General features: G+C 54.5%; 2 protein-coding genes across 6 annotated transcripts in view; one reads left to right on the forward strand and one right to left on the reverse strand.

The window, feature by feature from the left end:
- SGCE (sarcoglycan epsilon) overlaps positions 1-2,829 on the reverse strand; it is an 83,122-nt gene extending 80,293 nt beyond the window's left edge. For 2 of the 5 annotated variants that reach the window (XM_052000195.1, XM_052000192.1), the window contains exon 1: positions 2,671-2,827. In XM_052000195.1, the coding sequence (XP_051856155.1) occupies positions 2,671-2,755 (85 nt within the window). In that variant the 5' untranslated portion in view covers positions 2,756-2,827. Of the gene's footprint in view, positions 1-2,670 lie in introns of all 5 variants that reach the window. The other 3 variants (XM_052000193.1, XM_052000196.1, XM_052000194.1) reach the window with 3 other exon arrangements.
- Positions 2,830-3,008: 179 nt separating this feature from the next.
- PEG10 (paternally expressed 10) overlaps positions 3,009-20,803 on the forward strand; it is a 28,804-nt gene continuing 11,009 nt past the window's right edge. The window contains exon 1 of the mRNA XM_052000414.1: positions 3,009-3,193. The gene's annotated coding sequence lies outside the window, so the exon portion shown is untranslated. The remainder of the gene's footprint in view (positions 3,194-20,803) is intronic.

A 20,803-nucleotide genomic window follows, 5' to 3' on the forward strand; every position in this document is an offset into this window, starting at 1 on the left:
TATATGTATGTATGTTTATATGTGTGTATGTGTGTATACATATACATATATATACATATATACATATATATATGCGAGAGAGAAGAGAAGAGAGGGAAAGAAGGAGAGAAAGAGGGAAAGAGGGAAGACAAAAGAGAGGATGAGAGGTCTCATTAACCACAAAATATCCTTAGCAGGACTTTTTGTTATAACATAGAACTGAAGACAAAGTTGACTCCCATTGATTAGGGAATAGCCTTGTGATCCATGAAAATAGTTATATTACTTCGCTGTAAGAAATAATGACTATGAAGAATTCGGAGAAGCCAGCAAAAGTTTCTATTAACTGATAGAATGAAGGAAGCAAAGCCAGAAAAGTAACATACACAAATGAAATAACCAATAAAACAAAAGTGTGGCAGAGAAAATGTTGTTTCCCTTCCCCTACTAACCCTGAGGTAGAGGAAAGTTTCACTGGCTGTTGAGGTAGGATCCAGGAATGGGCTAGTTGGACTGAAACGCTTTCAACCTCTCCTCTTTTTTCTTCTTTTTTTGTCTTTGTTGTAAGGGAGGGCTTTTTAGGGAAGGAAGGCAAAAGACAATCTCTGAATCTTATTATTTGAAAATAATAATATTTAAGGATTAAATATTCAAGATAAAAGATCTATAAAAGTTGGGGAAAAAACAAAAATAAAGAAAATGAAGACATGAGGGGGAGTGACAGGAGGGGACTGCCTCTTCCACTGAGCCCAGAACAAAGGAGAACCGTGGGATGTGGCTAGAAAAGTAAAGAGGAAAGCTGCCATTCTCACCTTCATTTCTTCAAAGGAGGTGAGGTTCTAAATGGGCACAGGTATGGATGTGGTAATAGATAAGAAGGTTCAGAACAGATGCTGAGGGACTGGAGAACTACCCAGCAAAGAAGAGGATTGACTTATGCGGGGGAAGACCAAAAGTGGAAGGAACCTGGAGCTGGGAACCACAGTAGGAACAAGGACCGTAGACAGTGTTCCATCTGAACTTTGTCCAGAGCAGCCAGCATTGAACAGAGAGGCAAAAAGCATGGAGTGACTGGAGGCTAGAAAGGCCCAAGGGGAGTGGAAGAACAGGAGGCTGTAATCACACAAGAGGTCAGTGCATAGGACTATGGCCATAGGACACTTCAGAGATGAAGATCAAGGGCAAAGCGGGGGAATCATCCCTGTGGACTTCACTGACTGAGGGGATGTCAGGATTATGCTGATGACTGCAGTGAAAGGGCAGTGGCTAGGGTGAGCAGGGAGCCTGGGAGCCAGGGAAAATGACTGAGAGTCTGGCTGACAGCACTTACAAGGATCTGGATGGCTAGACTGAGAGAAAGCTGAGAGGAAAGGCCTGTCATCATTTCCAGAAACAACTGTATATCAGAGGAGGGCAGGAAGGTGAGAAAACAATCTCCCCACTAAAGAAATAGGCCGGGTGAGCAGCATCCTAGGGGACAGCCCAGTGTTTGTGTCTCTAAGGAGACTGAAGGCCAACGGGACAGAGTCCCACAGGGTGGCTGAGGCTGAGGGAAGGGGTGGAGGGAGCTTGCACCCAAGCAGGAATTCTCAGGAGAACCAGAGTGGGTTAGATTATTTTCCCCTGACTTATTTTCCTTATTTCCTGACCTGGAGGGAGAGCCGGATTTTTTGGTGTGTGAATGTGAGTGTGTATGTGAGTATAAATGTAGAGCAGAACAAGATTATCCATGTAAGAAATCACCTGAAAGCTGCAAGAACAGAAAGAACCTGGGTTATCTAGGTTTCTTGCATGATTGGGGGGCAGGGTTGGGCAGTTAGGGTTACAGTCACCAAACTCCCTGGGTTAAAATGGAAGAGACATGCCCTCGGGTCACAGAGGCCTGTGTGCCCTCCATCGTGAGAAAGCCTTTGGCCAGAGACCCCCGGCTATTCCCAAGCCTGTGGCCCGACCATCCACACAGGAAAGACCAAATGGATAAAGAACGTGGCCTTCTGCATCCGAATCCCGGCTCCTCCTGGGAACCCAGGAAAAGCAGATCTTTGCACCTCGGTCTTACCGGGCCCCACACTGGGCAGCCCTCTGCAAACCAAGCAGAGGGGGAAAGGCTAAACGGCAGGCAAAGCCAGCACAGGACTTGGCATGTGGAAGGTTAGGGTGAGGGCCCAGGAAGGCTGGCAGGCTCCTGGGGAAGAGCGGGACTGCTGAAGTGGGGGCCAGCAGGGGGCATGAGAGGCTTCGGATAGGGTAATAAGGGAGGGCCCAGAGGGGAGTCCCTGGGACGGAGGGCTGTCACTGAGTGCCCCTAGGACCCGGCCTCCCGAGTTTGTACTGGAGCCTCGGGAAGGCAGAGGGAGAAGGTCAAGGAAGGCGGGGGAAAGGCGGCTGCAGCAGCTGAGACTCTGGAACTCAGGGGGTTGGGGGTGGGAGAGCGGCTCATATTTTCCATCACGAGTGGGTGCCACGGGAGGGGGAGGGGACAAGAGTGCTCTGGACACAGGCCTTTGTAAGGGAGAGTCGGCACAGACCCCCTTGCGCGGCGTGAAGGTGGAGGCCCCCCCGAGGGGAACGTTGAGACGCCCCTTTGGCCCACGCGGGACGCGGGTGAGGTGGAATCCAGCTCGGCCGCCCATTTTCCCCCACAGAGCCCATCCCGTCCTTCACCGGGGATCCTGGGGGTCGCAGACGCACCTGTGAGCAGCAGCAAGGCTGCGGCGGTGGCGGAGCTCCTGCCCACGCAGGGTCCCCCCCCTGCTCCTCCGGGCGCCCGCAGCATCTTCCTCCTCAGTCCCGGGCTCCCGGCTCGGGCTCAGCCCAGACTCCTCACTCCACTCGGCCCCTCTCAGCCCCGCCCGGCCCGGCCGGCCTTGCTCTCGGCCTCCCCCTGACGGCCGCCCTCGGCGTTACAGCGCTCCGGCCGCCCGCCCCGCCCCCGCCAGCTGCCTCTGCAGCGATGGCCAGGCCCCTGGCGGGCGGGGGAGGAGCGGAGCCGCCGCGCCTGCGCACAAGCTTTCTTGTAGCCCGCCCCGCGCTCCGCTCTGCCAGACGGAGTCGAGTCTCGCCTCGTGCAGTCGCTTCTCCCGACGCTCCTGCAGCCTTCGCCCCCCGGACTCCCCAGCAGCTCGCCCGCCCGCTCCCCCCGGCGCCTCCCCAGGGGCCGGACCGGCGCCAGCCTCGAGTCATCACCACAGGCTGTCCGAGAGCCGGGTGTCGGGTAAGGTGGAGCCCGCCTTCGAGCAGGGCAGTCCCCCAGGCGCCGGCCAGCCCGCCCCAAGGCCCCCCAGCCCCCCTGGCCGGCCGCCGCACCCCCCACACCTCCATTTCTTCATTCATTCAAAGGGCATCAATTTGACGCCTACTGCGTCAGGGCTGGCTGATGGTCAAAATGGGCTCAGCCCCTGGAGGGTCTTAGGGGGCGGACATTGAGAGGATCCCGGAAAGATACAAAGTAACTTTGCAAGGGGAAGAAGGCGTCTCGAGATGACCTGGGAAAAGGGAGAGAGGGTGGAGAAGGGGAGGGAGGAAGGAGGAGAGATGGCCCCGGACAAAGGTGCGGGGTTAGCATTTGCAGGGTCCAGAACGGGGAAACGGTGAGAACGCTCTGATCAAAAGGTAGAGGGACAGCCTTCTTGGGGCTTTCAAAGCCCACTCGAGACGTTCGTCTCCGTGGTCGGAGCGATAGAGAGCCCCTGGAGCTCATTGGTGGGGGTGGCGGGGTGGGGAACACGCACTAGGACCTGTGCCTCACTTGGGCAGCTGTGTGGAAGATTGGGGGGAGACTGAGCCCATTGCGGTAGTCCAGGTGAGTGATGAGGGGGGAGGGGGCGGGTGATGGATGAAAATGCGGGGGACGGAGAAGGGAAAATGATTGCCGATTGACTGTGGCTGGCGGACAGTGAGGGAACGGGGAATCCGAAGACGGGGGTGTGAAGCCCCCTTGGGAAGGTCTCGAAAAGGGGTGATGCGAATGAATTCTGTAGTGGGGGGGTTTTGCAGCATCAGGCTCTTTGAATCGATCTGAGGGTCTTTGGCTTAACAGCTGGACCCAAGCGAGCTGGGAGACCCCGAAAAATGGGGTAGAAATAAGAGCATCGGGCTCATTGAATCGATCTGAGGGTCTTTAGCTTAACAGCTGGACCCAAGCGAGCTGGGAGACCCCGAAAAATGGAGGTAGAAATAAGAGCATCGGGCTCATTGAATCGATCTGAGGATCTTTGGCTTAATAGCTGGACCCAAGCGAGCTGGGGAGACCCTGAGAAATGGGGTAGGCATAAAGGGGTCCAAAACAGAGCCTGGGGAGGGGGCCATCTACCTTGGGGGGGGGCAGAGAGAAATTGGAACTGCGTCGAAAATCTGGGTGGGAAAGCTGCAGCAGACAGGTGGGCGGTACCCCGCCAGGAGGGGAGGGGGTGGTCTGCAGAGCAAATACCGCATAGACCAGGAAGTGAGGATGGAGAAAAGGCACTCGGACTTGGCTGTTCGAGATTGGAGGAGGGGGAGAGGGGAGGGAGGGGTGGGCGGGCTCCAAGTGGTGCAGTGGCGTCACCGAGGGTTCGCCAGTGCGGCTTTGCGGTAGCTAGTGCTTCACCGCTGGAGACTCAGTTTCCTCTCCTGTAAATTAAGGGGAGGGGGACTAGCTCTCTAAGGCTCCAAGTAGCCCTCAATCTCTGGGGAAAGATTTGGAAGAATCCATGCGGGTACAGGTAATTGGGTAAGAAGAAATGGCTCGGTGACTGCGGCGGCGGCGGCGGCGGACCGCCTCTCCCCCCGCCTTGGGTGCCTGTGCCGCACTAGGGAGGGGCGTCCCCTCTGACGGCTGAGGCCTGGCCCCACCCCCTGCTGCCCCCAGCACAGCCCCCTCCCTTTTCGGCTCCTTCCCCCTCCCTGCGGACCTCTCTGCAGATGCGGAAGCGGCCAATGCGGACCCTCGTTCTCCCACCCCGCCAGCCCCGCCTCACCTCTGCCCGCCTCTGGGGAGCTGACAGCTACCGCAGCCCAGTCCCCCCACAATACTGCAGTGCCCCCCCACCGCAGCCTGTCTACTTCCGCCTTGGACCCCTAAGCCGCAGTGCCCATCCCCTCCTCCGTAGCCCGGGAAGGAGGGGTCCGCGCCCCGCCCCCTCCTCTGCAGTCTGCCATCCCCAGACCACCGCCTGGGAGGAGCAAAAGGCTGCGGGATGGAGATGGGGAGACTGATACCCCGGAAGTGGGCCGGCCCCTGGCACTGCCCCTGCTGCCGCAGCCACTGCAGACCCCACCCGATTTCTGCAGCAGACCGCCCGCTGCGCCATTGCCAGCATGGGCCCGCCCCCCAAACCGACCAGCCCCCAGCCCCCCGACTGTTCGGGCCAGCTTGCGGAGCCGAGGGACTGCAGGCCAGCCGCAGGGCGCCCCCTCCCCTCCCTACTCACTGCAGTCCCCCCCACCCCCACCCCCAGCTGCTGGGGTTGCCTAGCCCCAGCCTCTTCCCCAGCACGGATGCTAAAAAGCAACCTGGAGTTCTACCTGTTGGGACTGTAACCCCCCCCCCCAATTCTGTCACTGCTCTCAAACTAATCCAGTGGCAAGACCCCCACCCTTACAACCGCGCCTTTATGCGGATCGTCCCCTTATAGTTTAGCCTTATGGTGGTAACGGGATCCAAACTGAAGCCCCCTCCCCAAAACCAGAGTCCCTCTTACAGCCTCACCTTTATGGTGGTTACTGGATGCAACCTCAAACCCCCTCCCTTCATAGTCTAGCCTTTAGTGGTTACTGGATCCAATCTCAAGCCCCCTCCCCAAAACTAGAGCCCTCCCCTTACAACCTCTCCTTAATAGTGGTTATTGGATTCAATCTCAAGCCCCCTCCCCTTATAGCCCAGCCCTTATGGTAGTTACTGGATTCAATCTCAGGCCCCCTCCCCTTATAGCCCAGCCTTTATGGTGGTTACTGGATTCAATCTCAGGCCCCCTCCCCTTATAGCCCAGCCTTTATGGTGGTTACTGGATTCAATCTCAAGCCCCCTCCCCTTATAGCCCAGCCTTTATGGTGGTTACTGGATTCAATCTCAAACCCCCTCCTCATCACTAGAGCCCCCCCTTACAACTCACCTTAATGGTGCTTATTGGATTCAATCTCAAGCCCCCTCCCCAAAACTAGAGGCCCCCCTTACAACTCACCTTAATGGTGCTTATTGGATTCAATCTCAAGCCCCCTCCCTTTATAGCCCAGCCTTTATGGTGGTTACTGGATTCAATCTCAAGCCCCCTCCCCTTATAGCCCAGCCTTTATGGTGGTTACTGGATTCAATCTCAAGCCCCCTCCCCTTATAGCCCAGCCTTTATGGTGGTTACTGGATTCAATCTCAACCCCCCTCCTCATCCCTAGAGCCCCCCCTTACAACTCACCTTAATGGTGGTTATTGCATCCAATCTCAAGCCCCCTCCCCAAAACTAGAGCCCTCCCCTTACAACCTCACCTTAATGGTGTTTATTGGATTCAATCTCAAGCCCCCTCCCTTTATAGCCCAGCCTTTATGGTGGTTACTGGATTCAATCTCAAGTCCTCTCCTTATCACTAGAGCCCCCCCCCTTACAACTCACCTTAATGGTGGTTATTGCATCCAATCTCAAGCCCCCTCCCCAAAACTAGAGCCCTCCCCTTACAACTTCACCTTTATGGTGGTGACTGGATCCAATCACAAGTCTCCTCCCCTTATAGTCCAGCCTTTATGGTGGTAACTGGGTCCAACCTCAAGCCCCCTCCTTATCACTAGAGCCCTGCCCTTACAACCTCACCTTAATGGTGGTTATTGCATCCACTCTCAAGCCCCCTCCTTATCCCTAGAGCCCCCCCTTACAACCTCACCTTAATGGTAGTTATTGGATTCAGTCTCAAGCCCCCTCGCCCAAACTAGAGTCCCCCTACTTACAAATTCACCTTTATGGTGATAACTGGATCCAACCTCAAACCCCCTCCCCAAAATCAGAGTCCCTCTTACAGCCTCACTTTTTATGGTGGTTACTAGATGCAACCTCAAACCCCCTCCCTTCATAGCCTAGCCTTAGTGGTTACTGGATCCAATCTCAAGCTCCTTCCCCTTATAGCCCAGCCTTTATGGTTGTTGTGTATTCAATCTCAAGCCCCCTCCTTATCACTAGAGCCCCTCCTTACAACCTTACCTTAATGGTGGTTATTGCATCCAATCTCAAGCCCCTTCCCCAATACTAGAGCCCTCCCCTTACAACTTCACCTTTATGGTGGTAACTGGATCCAATCACAAGTCCCCTCCCCTTATAGTCCAGCCTTTATGGTGGTTACTGGATTCATTCTCAAGCCCCCTCCTTATCACTAGAACCCCCCCCCTTACAACTTCACCTTAATGGTGGTTATTGGATTCAATCTCAAGCCCCCTCCCCTTATACCCCAGCCTTTATGGTGGTTACTGGATTCACTCTCAAGCCCCCTCCTTATCACTAGAGCCCCCCCTCACAACCTCACCTTAATGGTGGTTATTGCATCCAATCTCAAGCCCCCTCCCCAAAACTAGAGTTCTCCCCTTACAACTTCACCTTTATGGTGGTAACTGGATCCAATCACAAGTCCCCTCCCCTTATAGCCCAGCCTTTATGGTGGTTACTGGATTCACTCTCAAGCCCCCTCCTTATCACTAGAGCCCCCCCTCACAACCTCACCTTAATGGTGGTTATTGCATCCAATCTCAAGCCCCCTCCCCAAAACTAGAGTCCTCTCCTTACAACTTCACCTTTATAGTGGTAACTGGATCCAATCACAAGTCCCCTCCCCTTATAGCCCAGCCTTTATGGTGGTTACTGGATTCACTCTCAAGCCCCCTCCTTATCACTAGAGCCCCCCCTCACAACCTCACCTTAATGGTGGTTATTGCATCCAATCTCAAGCCCCCTCCCCAAAACTAGAGTCCTCCCCTTACAACTTCACCTTTATGGTGGTAACTGGATCCAATCACAAGTCCCCTCCCCTTATAGCCCAGCCTTTATGGTGGTTACTGGATTCAATCTCAAACCCCCTCCTCATCACTAGAGCTCCCCCTTACAACTCACCTTAATGGTGCTTATTGGATTCAATCTCAAGCTCCCTCCCTTTATAGCCCAGCCTTTATGGTGGTTACTGGATTCAATCTCAAGCCCCCTCCCCTTATAGCCCAGCCTTTATGGTGGTTACTGGATTCAATCTCAAGCCCCCTCCCCTTATAGCCCAGCCTTTATGGTGGTTACTGGATTCAATCTCAACCCCCCTCCTCATCACTAGAGCCCCCCCTTACAACTCACCTTAATGGTGCTTATTGGATTCAATCTCAAGCCCCCTCCTTATCACTAGAGCCCCCCCTTACAACCTCACCTTAATGGTGGTTATTGCATCCAATCTCAAGCCCCCTCCCCAAAACTAGAGCCCTCCCCTTACAACCTCACCTTAATGGTGTTTATTGGATTCAATCTCAAGCCCCCTCCCTTTATAGCCCAGCCTTTATGGTGGTTACTGGATTAAATCTCAAGCCCCCTCCCCTTATAGCCCAGCCTTTATGGTGGTTACTGGATTCAATCTCAAGTCCTCTCCTTATCACTAAAGCCCCCCCCCTTACAACTCACCTTAATGGTGGTTATTGCATCCACTCTCAAGCCCCTCCCCAGAACTAGAGCCCTCCCCTTCCAACTTCATCTTTATGTGGTAACTGGATCCAATCACAAGTCCCCTCCCCAAAACTAGAGCCCTCCCCTTACAACTTCACCTTTATGGTGGTAACTGGATCCAACCTCAAGCCCCCTGCTCATCACTAGAGCCCCCCCTTACAACCTCATCTTAATGGTGGTTATTGCATCCAATCTCAAGCCCCCTCCTCATCCCTAGAGCCCCCCCTTACAACCTCACCTTAATGGTAGTTATTGGATTCAGTCTCAAGCCCCCTTGCCCAAACTAGAGCCCCTCCACTTACAAATTCACCTTTATGGTGGTTACTAGATGCAACCTCAAACCCCCTCCCTTCATAGCCTAGCCTTAGTGGTTACTGGATCCAATCTCAAGCTCCTTCCCCTTATAGCCCAGCCTTTATGGTTGTTGTGTATTCAATCTCAAGCCCCCTCCTTATCACTAGAGCCCCTCCTTACAACCTTACCTTAATGGTGGTTATTGCATCCAGTCTCAAGCCCCTTCCCCAATACTAGAGCCCTCCCCTTACAACCTCATCTTAATGGTGGTTATTGCATTCAATCTCAAGCCCCCTCCCCTTATAGCCCAGCCTTTATGGTGGTAACTAGATCCAACCTCAAGCCCCCTCCTTATCACTAGAGCCCCCCCCCTTACAACCTCATTTTAATAGTAGTTATTGCATCTAGTCTCAAGCCCCTCCCCAGAACTAGAGCCCTCCCCTTACAACTTCATCCTTATGGTGGCAACTGAATCCAATCACAAGTCCCCTCCCCTTATAGCCCAGCCTTTATGGTAGTTACTGGATTCAATCTCAAGCCCCCTCCTTATCACTAGAGCCCCCCCTTACAACCTCACCTTAATGGTGGTTATTGCATCCAATCACAAGTCTCCTCCCCTTATAGCCCAGCCTTTATGATGGTAACTGCATCCAACCTCAAGCCCCCTCCTCATCACTAGAGCCTCCCCTTACAACCTCACCTTAATGGTGGTTATTGCTTTCAATCTCAAGCCCCCTCCCCTTATAGCCCAGCCTTTATGGTGGTAACTGGATCCAACCTCAAGCCCACTCCCCTTATAGCCCAGCCTTTATGGTGGTTACTGGATTCACTCTCAAGCCCCCTCCTTATCACTAGAGCCCCCCCTCACAACCTCACCTTAATGGTGGTTATTGCATCCAATCTCAAGCCCCCTCCCCAAAACTAGAGTCCTCCCCTTACAACTTCACCTTTATGGTGGTAACTGGATCCAATCACAAGTCCCCTCCCCTTATAGTCCAGCCTTTATGGTGGTTACTGGATTCATTCTCAAGCCCCCTCCTTATCACTAGAGCCCCCCCTTACAACCTCATTTTAATAGTAGTTATTGCATCCAATCTCAAGCCCCCTCCCCAAAACTAGAACCCTCCCCTTACAACTTCACCTTTATGGTGGTGGCTGGATCCAATCACAAGTCTCTTCCCCTTATAGCCCAGCCTTTATGGTGGTAACTGCATCCAACCTCAAGCCCCCTGCTCATCACTAGAGCCCCCCCTTACAACCTCATCTTAATGGTGGTTATTGCATCCAATCTCAAGCCCCCTCCTCATCCCTAGAGCCCCCCCTTACAACCTCACCTTAATGGTGGTTATTGCATCCAGTCTCAAGCCCCCTCCCCCAAACTAGAGCCCCCCCCACTTACAACTTCACCTTATGGTGGTAACTGGATCCAATCACAAGTCCCCTTCCCTTATAGTCCAGCCTTTATGGTGGTTACTGGATTCATTCTCAAGCTCCCTCCTTATCAATGGAACCCCCCCTCCCCCTTACAACCTCACCTTAATGGTGGTTATTGGATTCAATCTCAAGCCCCCTCCCCTTATAGCCCAGCCTTTATGGTGGTAACTGGATCCAACCTCAAGCCCCCTCTTCATCACTAGAGCCCCCCCTTACAATCTCATTTTAATGGTAGTTATTGCATCCAATCTCAAGACCCCTCGCCCAAACTAGAGTCCCCCAATTACAAATTCACCTTTATGCTGATAACTGGATCCAACCTCAAACCCCCTCCCCAAAACCAGAGTCTCTCTTACAGCCTCACCTTTATGGTGGTTAGTGGATGCAACCTCAAACCCCCTCCCCTATAGCCCAGCCTTTATGGTGGTTGCTGGATTCAATCTCAAGCCCCCTCCTTATCACTAGAGCCCCCACTTACAACCTCACCTTAATGGTGGTTAGTGGATGCAACCTCAAGCCCCCTCCTCATCCCTAGAGCCCCCCCCTTACAACCTCACCTTAATGGTAGTTATTGCATCCAATCACAAGTCCCCTCCCCTTATAGCTCAGCCTTTATGGTGGTTACTGCATTCAATCTCAAGCCCCCTCCTCATCACTAGAGCCCCCACTTACAACCTCACCTTTATGGTGGTTACTGGATCCAATCTCTGCACCCCTCCCCATAGAATTTAGCTTCTACCATAGTTACTGCAGTCTAACCTTAAGAGTACTTATAGCTACACTCCCCACCCTTACAAATTAGCCTGTTCCCTGATTATCCTGGTGTAACCTGAAGCCCCTTTCCCACCTATATAGCCCTAGAGCACCTCTCCTAGGGAGGATGTTGTTAATTATTCACCCCTCCTTTTCTTGCCTAGCGGGGAAACTCCACCCTGCTACCACATACCCCATAGTCTGGGTTCTTCCTCAGGACCCCTCCTTCATATGGCTTAATCTCAAGCCTGATTTCTGTCCTCTAGTTCAAGCTCCCTCCATATCTCTATTGATATAGGCCATGGCTTTGAACTCCCTCACTCTGCCTCCCTCCAAAAATCTCCTCAAACCATCCAAAAAAAATCAAAAGAATCACAAGAAATCCTAGATTCTAATGTAGTTACAAGAATCCAACTTTGAAACTCCTTCTCAGATGTAGCCTAGCCCCTGAAAGCCTTCTCTCAGAGCCTCTGGGATCCCTTTAGAGTCATCCCATATACTGTAACCTATTCAATGTGTAAAGGACTGCTTGCCATCTGGGGGAGGGGGTGGAGGGAGGGAGGGGAAAAATCGGAACAGAAGTGAGTGCAAGGGATAATGGTGTAAAAAATTACCCTGGCATGCGTTCTATCAATAAAAAGTTATTTTTAAAAAAAAACCTTTAAAAAAAAAGTCATCCCCCTAACCCTAAATGCGCGCTGCCCTCCTCCAATGTTTCTTTCCTTCCTACAGCCTTGTAGACGCAAACCCTCTCCCCATTTGTTATTAGCCCCTCCAAACAGCTTAAGCTTATTGGGCATTTAGGGTTAGGGTTATCAAGACTCCTCCCCTCTCTCAGCCCTCGAATGGGTGGGTGCCGCCACTGTCCCATACTCCTCTGGATATTATCAAATCTTAGGACCCCTCCCCACCCCGTTAGTGCCGAAGATTCAAAACCTTCCTTATTTTAAACAGTATTTTAGCCCCTCTTTACAATATGCCCTTATTGCTATAATCCTCTCATCTCCAACTGCCCCCCCTTTTATACTTTAGCCCCCCAAAGTACCTACAGTACTTCAGACCCAAGACCTCGTCCCCCTCACCTTAGAGTCGGTTCTCCCTCCACTCATAGTAGACTAATCTCAAACCGCCTCCCATTTTTTATTTGTGCCTCCTCACAAGTTCCCCCATTTTTAGCGTCCTGTAGAATCAGTCCCCTTCCCCTTTTAGTCATTGTGTATCATCCCTCCTCCCCTCCCCATCTCTTTATCATTTGGCTCCCATAACCTACCCTTAGGCCTGCCCACCTCCAGACCCAGCCTGTTTCTGCATCTCTTTATAATCTAGTCCACCCCCACCCCCCAATCCTCTCCCATACCACAAGCCTCTAGGGTTAGGGTTACCCCCACCCCATCTCTTAACTGTCACCCCCCACAACCCTCTTTACTGGGGTCATCTTGCTTCATATCCCTCCCCATCTCTTTACAGTCCAGCCCCCATCTTCTCCCCCTCAACAGTATAGTTCTCGAGCCCCAAGCCCCTACCTCGTCCCCTTAGAACGTGCCCCGTGCCCCCACCCTCCTCCCCATCCTCCCCTCATTGCCACTGCTAGCTTCAGCTCCCCATCTCTTTCTAGTGCAGCCCGCACTACCCCCTCATTATTTCCTCACTATGTCCTGTACTGTGTTCAAATCCCCTCCTGGAGCATTTATTATCTACTGCTCCCCACTCCACACCCTCCCCCTGGGGGGGAGGACTAGGGTTAGAGTGATCCAAGTCCCACCCCTGACCTTACATTTTACCCCCTCCCACATACTCCCCTCATTAGGACACTCCTTCAACATCACCCCCCTCCTCCCCATTTTTAACATTAACTCCCCTAACTATAACACCTACCCCCCCCAACCTTTGAATACATGGCCACCCTCCCACCGTCTCAGCGCTACAGTTCTGGAGACTCAAAGCCCCTTCCCATCTATTTAACTTCTAGCCGCCCCCCCACTTTCCTATAAATCTTTAATCTCCAGTCCTCTTTCCATCTCTTTAGCGCCCCATGATTGATCCCCATTATGTCAGGTCCCTAGGGAAGGGTTAGGGTTATCAAAGCCCCTCCCGATCTATTTAAATTCTAATCCCCCCAAATCTTTGTTATAAATGCCTAAACTGTAACCCCTCTTCATTCCTGTGTAATACAGCTTCACATGATTAACCCCCATTAAAACCGGTCCCCAGGGCTAGCAAAGTCTCCATCTATTAAAATTTGAGCCCCCCAAACTCTTTGCTATAAATCCTAACCCCCAACCTCTTCCTCAGCTTTGTACTGCGGCTCCCCACGAGGGACCCCCATTACATCAGGTTCCTAGTGTTAGGGTTCTCCAAGCTCCATGCTCTGGCTTTACATTTTGTCCCCTCCCATAGCTCCCCTCATTAGGACACTCCTTTCACTCACGCCCCTCCTCATTTTCTAACAGCTCCCCTAAGTGTAGTAAAAACCTATCCCCCCAGTCTTTGAATACTCTGCCACCTCCCACCACAGACCCTCAATGCTACGGTTCCTGAGACTCAAAGCCTCGCTCCATAGATTCAAATTCTAGCCCCCAACACTTTTCTATAAATCCTTAACCTTCAAGCCCCTCCCCATCTCTTTAAAGTCCAGCTCCCCACAATGGGCCCCTATTGCACCAGGTCCCTAGGGGGAATGTTAGAGTTATCAAAGTCTCTCCCCATCTATTTAAACTCTAGCCTCCCCAGATCTTTGCTAGAACTCCTAATCTTCAGTTCTCTTACCCATCTCTTTAATCTAGAACAGACCCTCCCCCTTTAAAATGTCATTAAGATTAGGGTTAGGGTTATCAAGACCCCTCCCATCTATTTAGATTCTAGTCTCCCCAGATCTTTGCCATAAATCCCTAAACTCCACCACCCCACCACCATAATCCAGTAACATCCCACCACCTCCTATTTTTAAAAAATTTAATTTAGCTTCCATGACTGTAGCACCCTCTGACCCTCTCCCCCCAATCTCTATATACTTTGCTACTTTCTCACCACCTCATTATTACACTCATGGAGACTCCCCCATTTTAAAAATTCTAACCCTTCCCCCAGTTATTTGCTACCCCCTCCCCATCTCCTTTGTATTTAGGCTCCCAATTACTTTGTCCTATAAGCTGATCCCCGCCTCCATCGCTGTATAATCCAGCTCTCCACTGTACTCCCATTACATCTGGTCCCTAGGGTTTAGGGTTAGCCTTCTCAAAGCCCCAGCCCTTTTTCTGCACATTTTAGCCCCTCCCATAATCTGTCCTTCTTACATTAGTCTTCTAGCCTTAACTCCCTTTTCTTCTCTGTAATACAGCCCCCTCCCCATTTCCCCCCTATCCTTTAATCCCAAACCCCTCCCTATTTGGGGGGTAGTTTAGGTCCTCCTCACAACCTGCTCATTACCACTAGTCTCTCACGATGCCCCCTCTTCCCCTCCCATTTTGAATGTTACTTTCTCCCACAAGTTATCCTGATTACCTTGTCTCCGGCCCCTTCCCCACTTTCTTTATCCCTGCATTACCCCCACCCTCATTGAGTCTTAATCCCTCTCTCATTCTTATAATCATCCCCCCCACCCAGCCTACTCTCCTTAATATATTCTATCCTCAAACTCCCCCATCCTTGTTTATTATCTAGCCTCCCCACCCCACAGTGTACCCACATTACTAGTCTTACAGCCTCAACCCCCTGGACTTTTTGTAATCTACTCTTCCCCCCAGTTTTCTAGCTCAAATGTCTCTCAGTCCCTTTAGAATAAAGACCCCTCAGTGACTCCCCCTCCTAAAGCCCCCTCAGTGCCTCTCTCTCCCAAAGTCCCTCAGTGCTGCCCCCTCCTAAAGTCCCCTCATTTCTGCCCCCTCCCAAATTCCCCTCTGTGCCTCCCCCTCCCAAAGTCCCCTCAGTCTTGCCCCCTCCCATTGTCCTCTCAGTGCTGCCCCCTCCCAAATCCCCTGAGTGCCTCCCCCTTGCAAAGCTCCCTCAATGCCTCCTCTTCCCAAAGTCTCCTCAGTGCTGCCCCCTCCTAAAGTCCCCTCATTTTTGCCCTTTCCAAAATTCCCCTCAGTGCCTCTCCCTCCCAAAGCCTCCTCAATGCTGCCCCCTTTCTGTCTCAGTCCCACCCCTCCCAAAGACCCCCTCAGTGCCTCCTCCTTCCAAAGTCCCCTCAGTGCCTCTCCCTCCCAAAGACCCCTCAGTGTCTCCCCCTCCTAAAGTCCCTCAGTGCCTCCACCTCCCAAAGTCCCTCAGTGCCTCCCCCTCCCAAAGGGCCCTCAGTGTCCACCCTCAGTGTTTCCCCCTCCCAAAGCCCCCTCAGTGCTGCCCCCTGCCTCTCTCCTTAGTCCCACCCCTCCCAAAGTCCTCTCAGTGTCTCCTCCCAAAGTCCCCTCAGTGCCTCTTCCTCCCTAAGCCCCTCAATGCCTCTCCTTCCCTAAGCCCCTCAGTGCCTCTCCTTCCCTAAGCCCCTCAGTGCCTCTCCTTCCCTAAGCCCCTCAGTGCCTCTTCCTCCCTAAGTCCCTCAGTGTCTCTCCCTCCTAAAGACCCCTCAGTGTCTCCCCCTCCTAAAGTCCCTTCAGTGCCTCTCTCTCCCAAAGTTCCCTCACTGCCTCCCCCTCCTAAAGTCCCTTCAGTGCCTCTCCCTCCCAAAGTCCCTCAGTGGCTCCCCCTCCTAAAGTCCCCTTAGTGGCTCCCCCTCCCAATGTCCCCTCAATGCCTCCCCCTCCCAAAGTCCCTCAGTGCCTTCCCCTCCAAAAGGGCCCTCAGTTTCCCCCCTCAGTGTTTCCCCCTCCCAAATCCCCCTCAGTGCAGCCCCCTTCCTCTCTCCTTAGTCCCACCCCTCCCAAAGTCCTCTCAGTGTCTCCCCCTCCCAAAGTCCCTCAGTGCCTCTCCTTCCCTAAGCCCCTCAGTGCCTCTTCCTCCCTAAGCCCCTCAGTGTCTCTCCCTCCTAAAGACCCCTCAGTGTCTCCCCCTCCTAAAGTCCCTTCAGTGCTTCTCTCTCCCAAAGTGCCCTCAGTGTCTCCCCCTCCCAAAGTCCCCTCAGTGCCTCTCCTTCCCTAAGCCCCTCAGTGCCTCTTCCTCCCTAAGTCCCTCAGTGTCTCTCCCTCCTAAAGACCCCTCAGTGTCTCCCCCTCCTAAAGTCCCTTCAGTGCTTCTCTCTCCCAAAGTGCTCTCAGTGTCTCCCCCTCCCAAAGTCCCCTCAGTGCCTCTGCTTCCCTAAGCCCCTCAGTGCCTCTTCTTGCCTAAGCCCCTCAATGCCTCTTCCTCCCTAAGCCCCCCAGTGTCTCCCCCTCCTAAAGTCCCTTCAGTGCCTCTCTCTCCCAAAGTCCCCTCAGTGTCTCCCCCTCCTAAAGTCCCCTCATTTCTGCCCCCTCCCAAATTCCCCTCTGTGCTTCCCCCTTCCAATGTCCCCTCAGTCTCGCCCCCTCCCATTGTCCTCTCAATGCTACCCCCTCCCAAAGTCCCCTCAGTGTCCCCTCTCAGTTCCTTCCCCTCCCAAAATCCCCTCAGTGCCTCCCTCCCAAAGCCCCCTCAGTGCCTTCCCCTCCCAAAGGGCTCTCAGTGTCTCCCCCTCCTAAAGTCCACTCAGTGCCTCTTCCTGCCTAAGCCCCTCAATGGCTCTTCCTCCCTAAGCCCCTCAGTGCCTCCCCCTCCCAAAGTCCCCTCAGTGCCTCTTCCTCCCTAAGCCCATCAGTGCCTCTCTCTCCCAAAGTCCCCTCAGTGTCTCCCCCTCCCAAAGCCCCCTCAATACCTTCCCCTCCTCAAGATCCCTCAGTGCCTCTCTCTCCCAAAGTCCCCTCAGTGCTGCCCCCTCCTAAAGTCCCCTCATTTCTGCCCCCTCCCAAATTCCCTTCTGTGCCTCCCCCTCCCAAAGTCTCCTCAGTGCTGCCCCCTCCCATTGTCCTCTCAGTGCTGCCCCCTCCCCAAATCCCCTGAGTGCCTCCCCCTTGCAAAGCTCCCTCAATGCCTCCTCTTCCCAAAGCCCCCTCAGTGCAGCCCCCTTCCTCTCTCCTTAGTCCCACCCCTCCCAAAGTCCTCTCAGTGTCTCCCCCTCCCAAAGTCCCCTCAGTGCCTCTCCTTCCCTAAGCCCCTCAGTGCCTTTTCCTCCCTAAGCCCCTCAGTGTCTCTCCCTCCTAAAAACCCCTCAGTGTCCCCCCTCCTAAAGTCCCTTCAGTGCCTCTCTCTCCCAAAGTCCCCTCAGTGTCTCCCCCTCCTAAAGTCCCCTCATTTCTGCCCCCTCCCAAATTCCCTTCTGTGCTTCCCCCTTCCAATGTCCCCTCAGTCTCGCCCCCTCCCATTGTCCTCTCAATGCTACCCCCTCCCAAAGTCCTCTCAGTGCCTCTCCTTCCCTAAGCCCCTCAGTGCCTCTCCCTCCTAAAGTCCACTCAGTGCCTCTTCCTGCCTAAGCTCCTCAATGGCTCTTCCTCCCTAAGCTCCTCAGTGCCTCCCCCTCCTAAAGTCCCTTCAGTACCTCTCTCCTAAAGCCCCCTCAGTGCCTCTTCCTCCCTAAGCTCCTCAGTGCCTCTCTCTCCCAAAGTCCCCTCAGTGTCTCCCCCTCCCAAAGCCTCCTCAATACCCTCCCCTCCCCAAATCCCCTGAGTGCCTCCCCCTCCCAAAGCCCCCTCAGTGCCTTCCCCTCCCAAAGGGCTCTCAGTGTCTCCCCCTCCTAAAGTCCACTCAGTGCCTCTTCCTGCCTAAGCCCCTCAATGGCTCTTCCTCCCTAAGCCCCTCAGTGCCTCCCCCTCCCAAAGTCCCCTCAGTGCCTCTTCCTCCCTAAGCCCATCAGTGCCTCTCTCTCCCAAAGTCCCCTCAGTGTCTCCCCCTCCCAAAGCCCCCTCAATACCTTCCCCTCCTCAAGATCCCTCAGTGCCTCTCTCTCCCAAAGTCCCCTCAGTGCTGCCCCCTCCTAAAGTCCCCTCATTTCTGCCCCCTCCCAAATTCCCTTCTGTGCCTCCCCCTCCCAAAGTCTCCTCAGTGCTGCCCCCTCCCATTGTCCTCTCAGTGCTGCCCCCTCCCCAAATCCCCTGAGTGCCTCCCCCTTGCAAAGCTCCCTCAATGCCTCCTCTTCCCAAAGCCCCCTCAGTGCAGCCCCCTTCCTCTCTCCTTAGTCCCACCCCTCCCAAAGTCCTCTCAGTGTCTCCCCCTCCCAAAGTCCCCTCAGTGCCTCTCCTTCCCTAAGCCCCTCAGTGCCTTTTCCTCCCTAAGCCCCTCAGTGTCTCTCCCTCCTAAAAACCCCTCAGTGTCTCCCCCTCCTAAAGTCCCTTCAGTGCCTCTCTCTCCCAAAGTCCCCTCAGTGTCTCCCCCTCCTAAAGTCCCCTCATTTCTGCCCCCTCCCAAATTCCCTTCTGTGCTTCCCCCTTCCAATGTCCCCTCAGTCTCGCCCCCTCCCATTGTCCTCTCAATGCTACCCCCTCCCAAAGTCCTCTCAGTGCCTCTCCTTCCCTAAGCCCCTCAGTGCCTCTCCCTCCTAAAGTCCACTCAGTGCCTCTTCCTGCCTAAGCTCCTCAATGGCTCTTCCTCCCTAAGCTCCTCAGTGCCTCCCCCTCCTAAAGTCCCTTCAGTACCTCTCTCCTAAAGCCCCCTCAGTGCCTCTTCCTCCCTAAGCTCCTCAGTGCCTCTCTCTCCCAAAGTCCCCTCAGTGTCTCCCCCTCCCAAAGCCTCCTCAATACCCTCCCCTCCCCAAATCCCCTGAGTGCCTCCCCCTTGCAAAGCTCCCTCAATGCCTCCTCTTCCCAAAGCCCCCTCAGTGCAGCCCCCTTCCTCTCTCCTTAGTCTTACCCCTCCCAAAGTCCTCTCAGTGTCTACCCCTCCCAAAGTCCCCTCAGTGCCTTTCCTTCCCTAAGCCCCTCAGTGTCTCTCCCTCCTAAAGACCCCTCAGTGTCTCCCCCTCCTAAAGTCCCTTCAGTGCCTCTCTCTCCCAAAGTCCCCTCAGTGTCTCCCCCTCCCAAAGTCCCCTCAGTGCCTCTCCTTCTCTAAGCCCCTCAGTGCCTCTCCCTCCTAAAGTCCACTCAGTGCCTCTTCCTGCCTAAGCCCCTCAATGGCTCTTCTTCCCTAAGCCTATCAGTGTCTCCCCCTCCCAAAGCCCCCTCAGTGCCTCCCCCTCCCAAAGACCCCTCAGTGTCTCTCCCTCCTAAAGCCCCCTCAGTGCCTCCCCCTCCTAAAGTCCCCTCAGTGGCTCCCCCTCCCAAAACCCCCTCAGTACCTTTCCCTCCTAAAGTCCCCTCAGTGCCTCTCTCTCCCAAAGTCCCCTCAGTGCTGCCCCCTCCTAAAGTCCCCTCATTTCTGCCCCTCCCAAATTCCCCTCTGTGCCTCCCCCTCCCAAAGTCCCCTCAGTCTGGCCCCCTCCCATTGTCCTCTCAGTGCTGCCCCCCCTCCCCAATCCCCTGAGTGCCTCCCCCTTGCAAAGTTCCCTCAATGCCTCCTCTTCCCAAAGTCTCCTCAGTGCAGCCCCCTCCTAAAGTCCCCTCATTTTTGCCCTTTCCAAAATTCCCCTCAGTGCTTCTCCCTCCCAAAGCCCCCTCAATGCCGCCCCCTCCCAAAAGACCCCTCAGTGCCGCCCCCTCTCAAAGCCCCCTCAGTGCCGCCCCCTCCCAAAGCCCCCTCAGTGCCGCCCCCTCTCAAAGCCCCCTCAGTGCCGCCCCCTCCCAAAGCCCCCTCAGTCCCACTCCCCCTCCCAAAGCCCCCTCAGTGCCGCCCCCTCCCAAAGCCCCCTCAGTCCCAGTCCTCTTCCCAAAGCCCCCTCAGTGCCACCCCCTCCCAAAGCCCCCTCAGTCCCACTCCCCCTCCCAAAGCCCCCTCAGTCCCACTCCCCTTCCCAAAGCCCCCTCAGTGCCGCCCCCTCCCAAAGCCCCCTCAGTCCCACTCCCCCTCCCAAAGCCCCCTCAGTCTCACTCCCCCTCCCAAAGCCCCCTCAGTCCCACTCCCCTTCCCAAAGCCCCCTCAGTGCCGCCCCCTCCCAAAGCCCCCTCAGTCCCACTCCCCCTCCCAAAGCCCCCTCAGTCCCACTCCCCCTCTCAAAGCCCTCTCAGTGCCTCCCCCTCCCAAAGGGCTCTCAGTGTCTCCCCCTCCCAAAGTCCCCTCAGTGCCTCTTCCTCCCTAAGCCCCTCAATGCCTCTCCTTCCCTAAGCCCCTCAGTACCTCTCCTTCCCTAAGCACTTTCCTTCCCTAAGCCCCTCAGTGTCTCTCCCTCCTAAAGACCCCTCAGTGTCTCTCCCTCCTGAAGTCCCCTCAGTGCCTCTTCCTCCCTAAGCCCCTCAGTGTCTCTCCCTCCTAAAGACCCCTCAGTGTCTCCCCCTCCTAAAGTCCCTTCAGTGCCTCTCTCCCCCAAAGCCCCTCAGTCCCATTCCCCCTCCCAAAGCCCCTCAGTCCCACTCCCCCTCTCAAAGCCCTCTCAGTGCCTCCCCCTCCCAAAGGGCTCTCAGTGTCTCCCCCTCCCAAAGTCCCCTCAGTGCCTCTTCCTCCCTAAGCCCCTCAATGCCTCTCCTTCCCTAAGCCCCTCAGTACCTCTCCTTCCCTAAGCCCCTCAGTGCCTCTTCCTCCCTAAGCCCCTCAGTGTCTCTCCCTCCCAAAGTCCCCTCAGTGTCTCCCCCTCCTAAAGTCCCCTCAGTGTCTCCCCCTCCTAAAGTCCCCTCAGTGTCTCCCCCTCCTAAAGTCCCCTCAGTGCCTCTTCCTCCCTA

This window comes from Antechinus flavipes, chromosome 5 (assembly GCF_016432865.1).
Source record: "Antechinus flavipes isolate AdamAnt ecotype Samford, QLD, Australia chromosome 5, AdamAnt_v2, whole genome shotgun sequence".
Taxonomy (NCBI): Eukaryota; Metazoa; Chordata; class Mammalia; order Dasyuromorphia; family Dasyuridae; genus Antechinus; species Antechinus flavipes.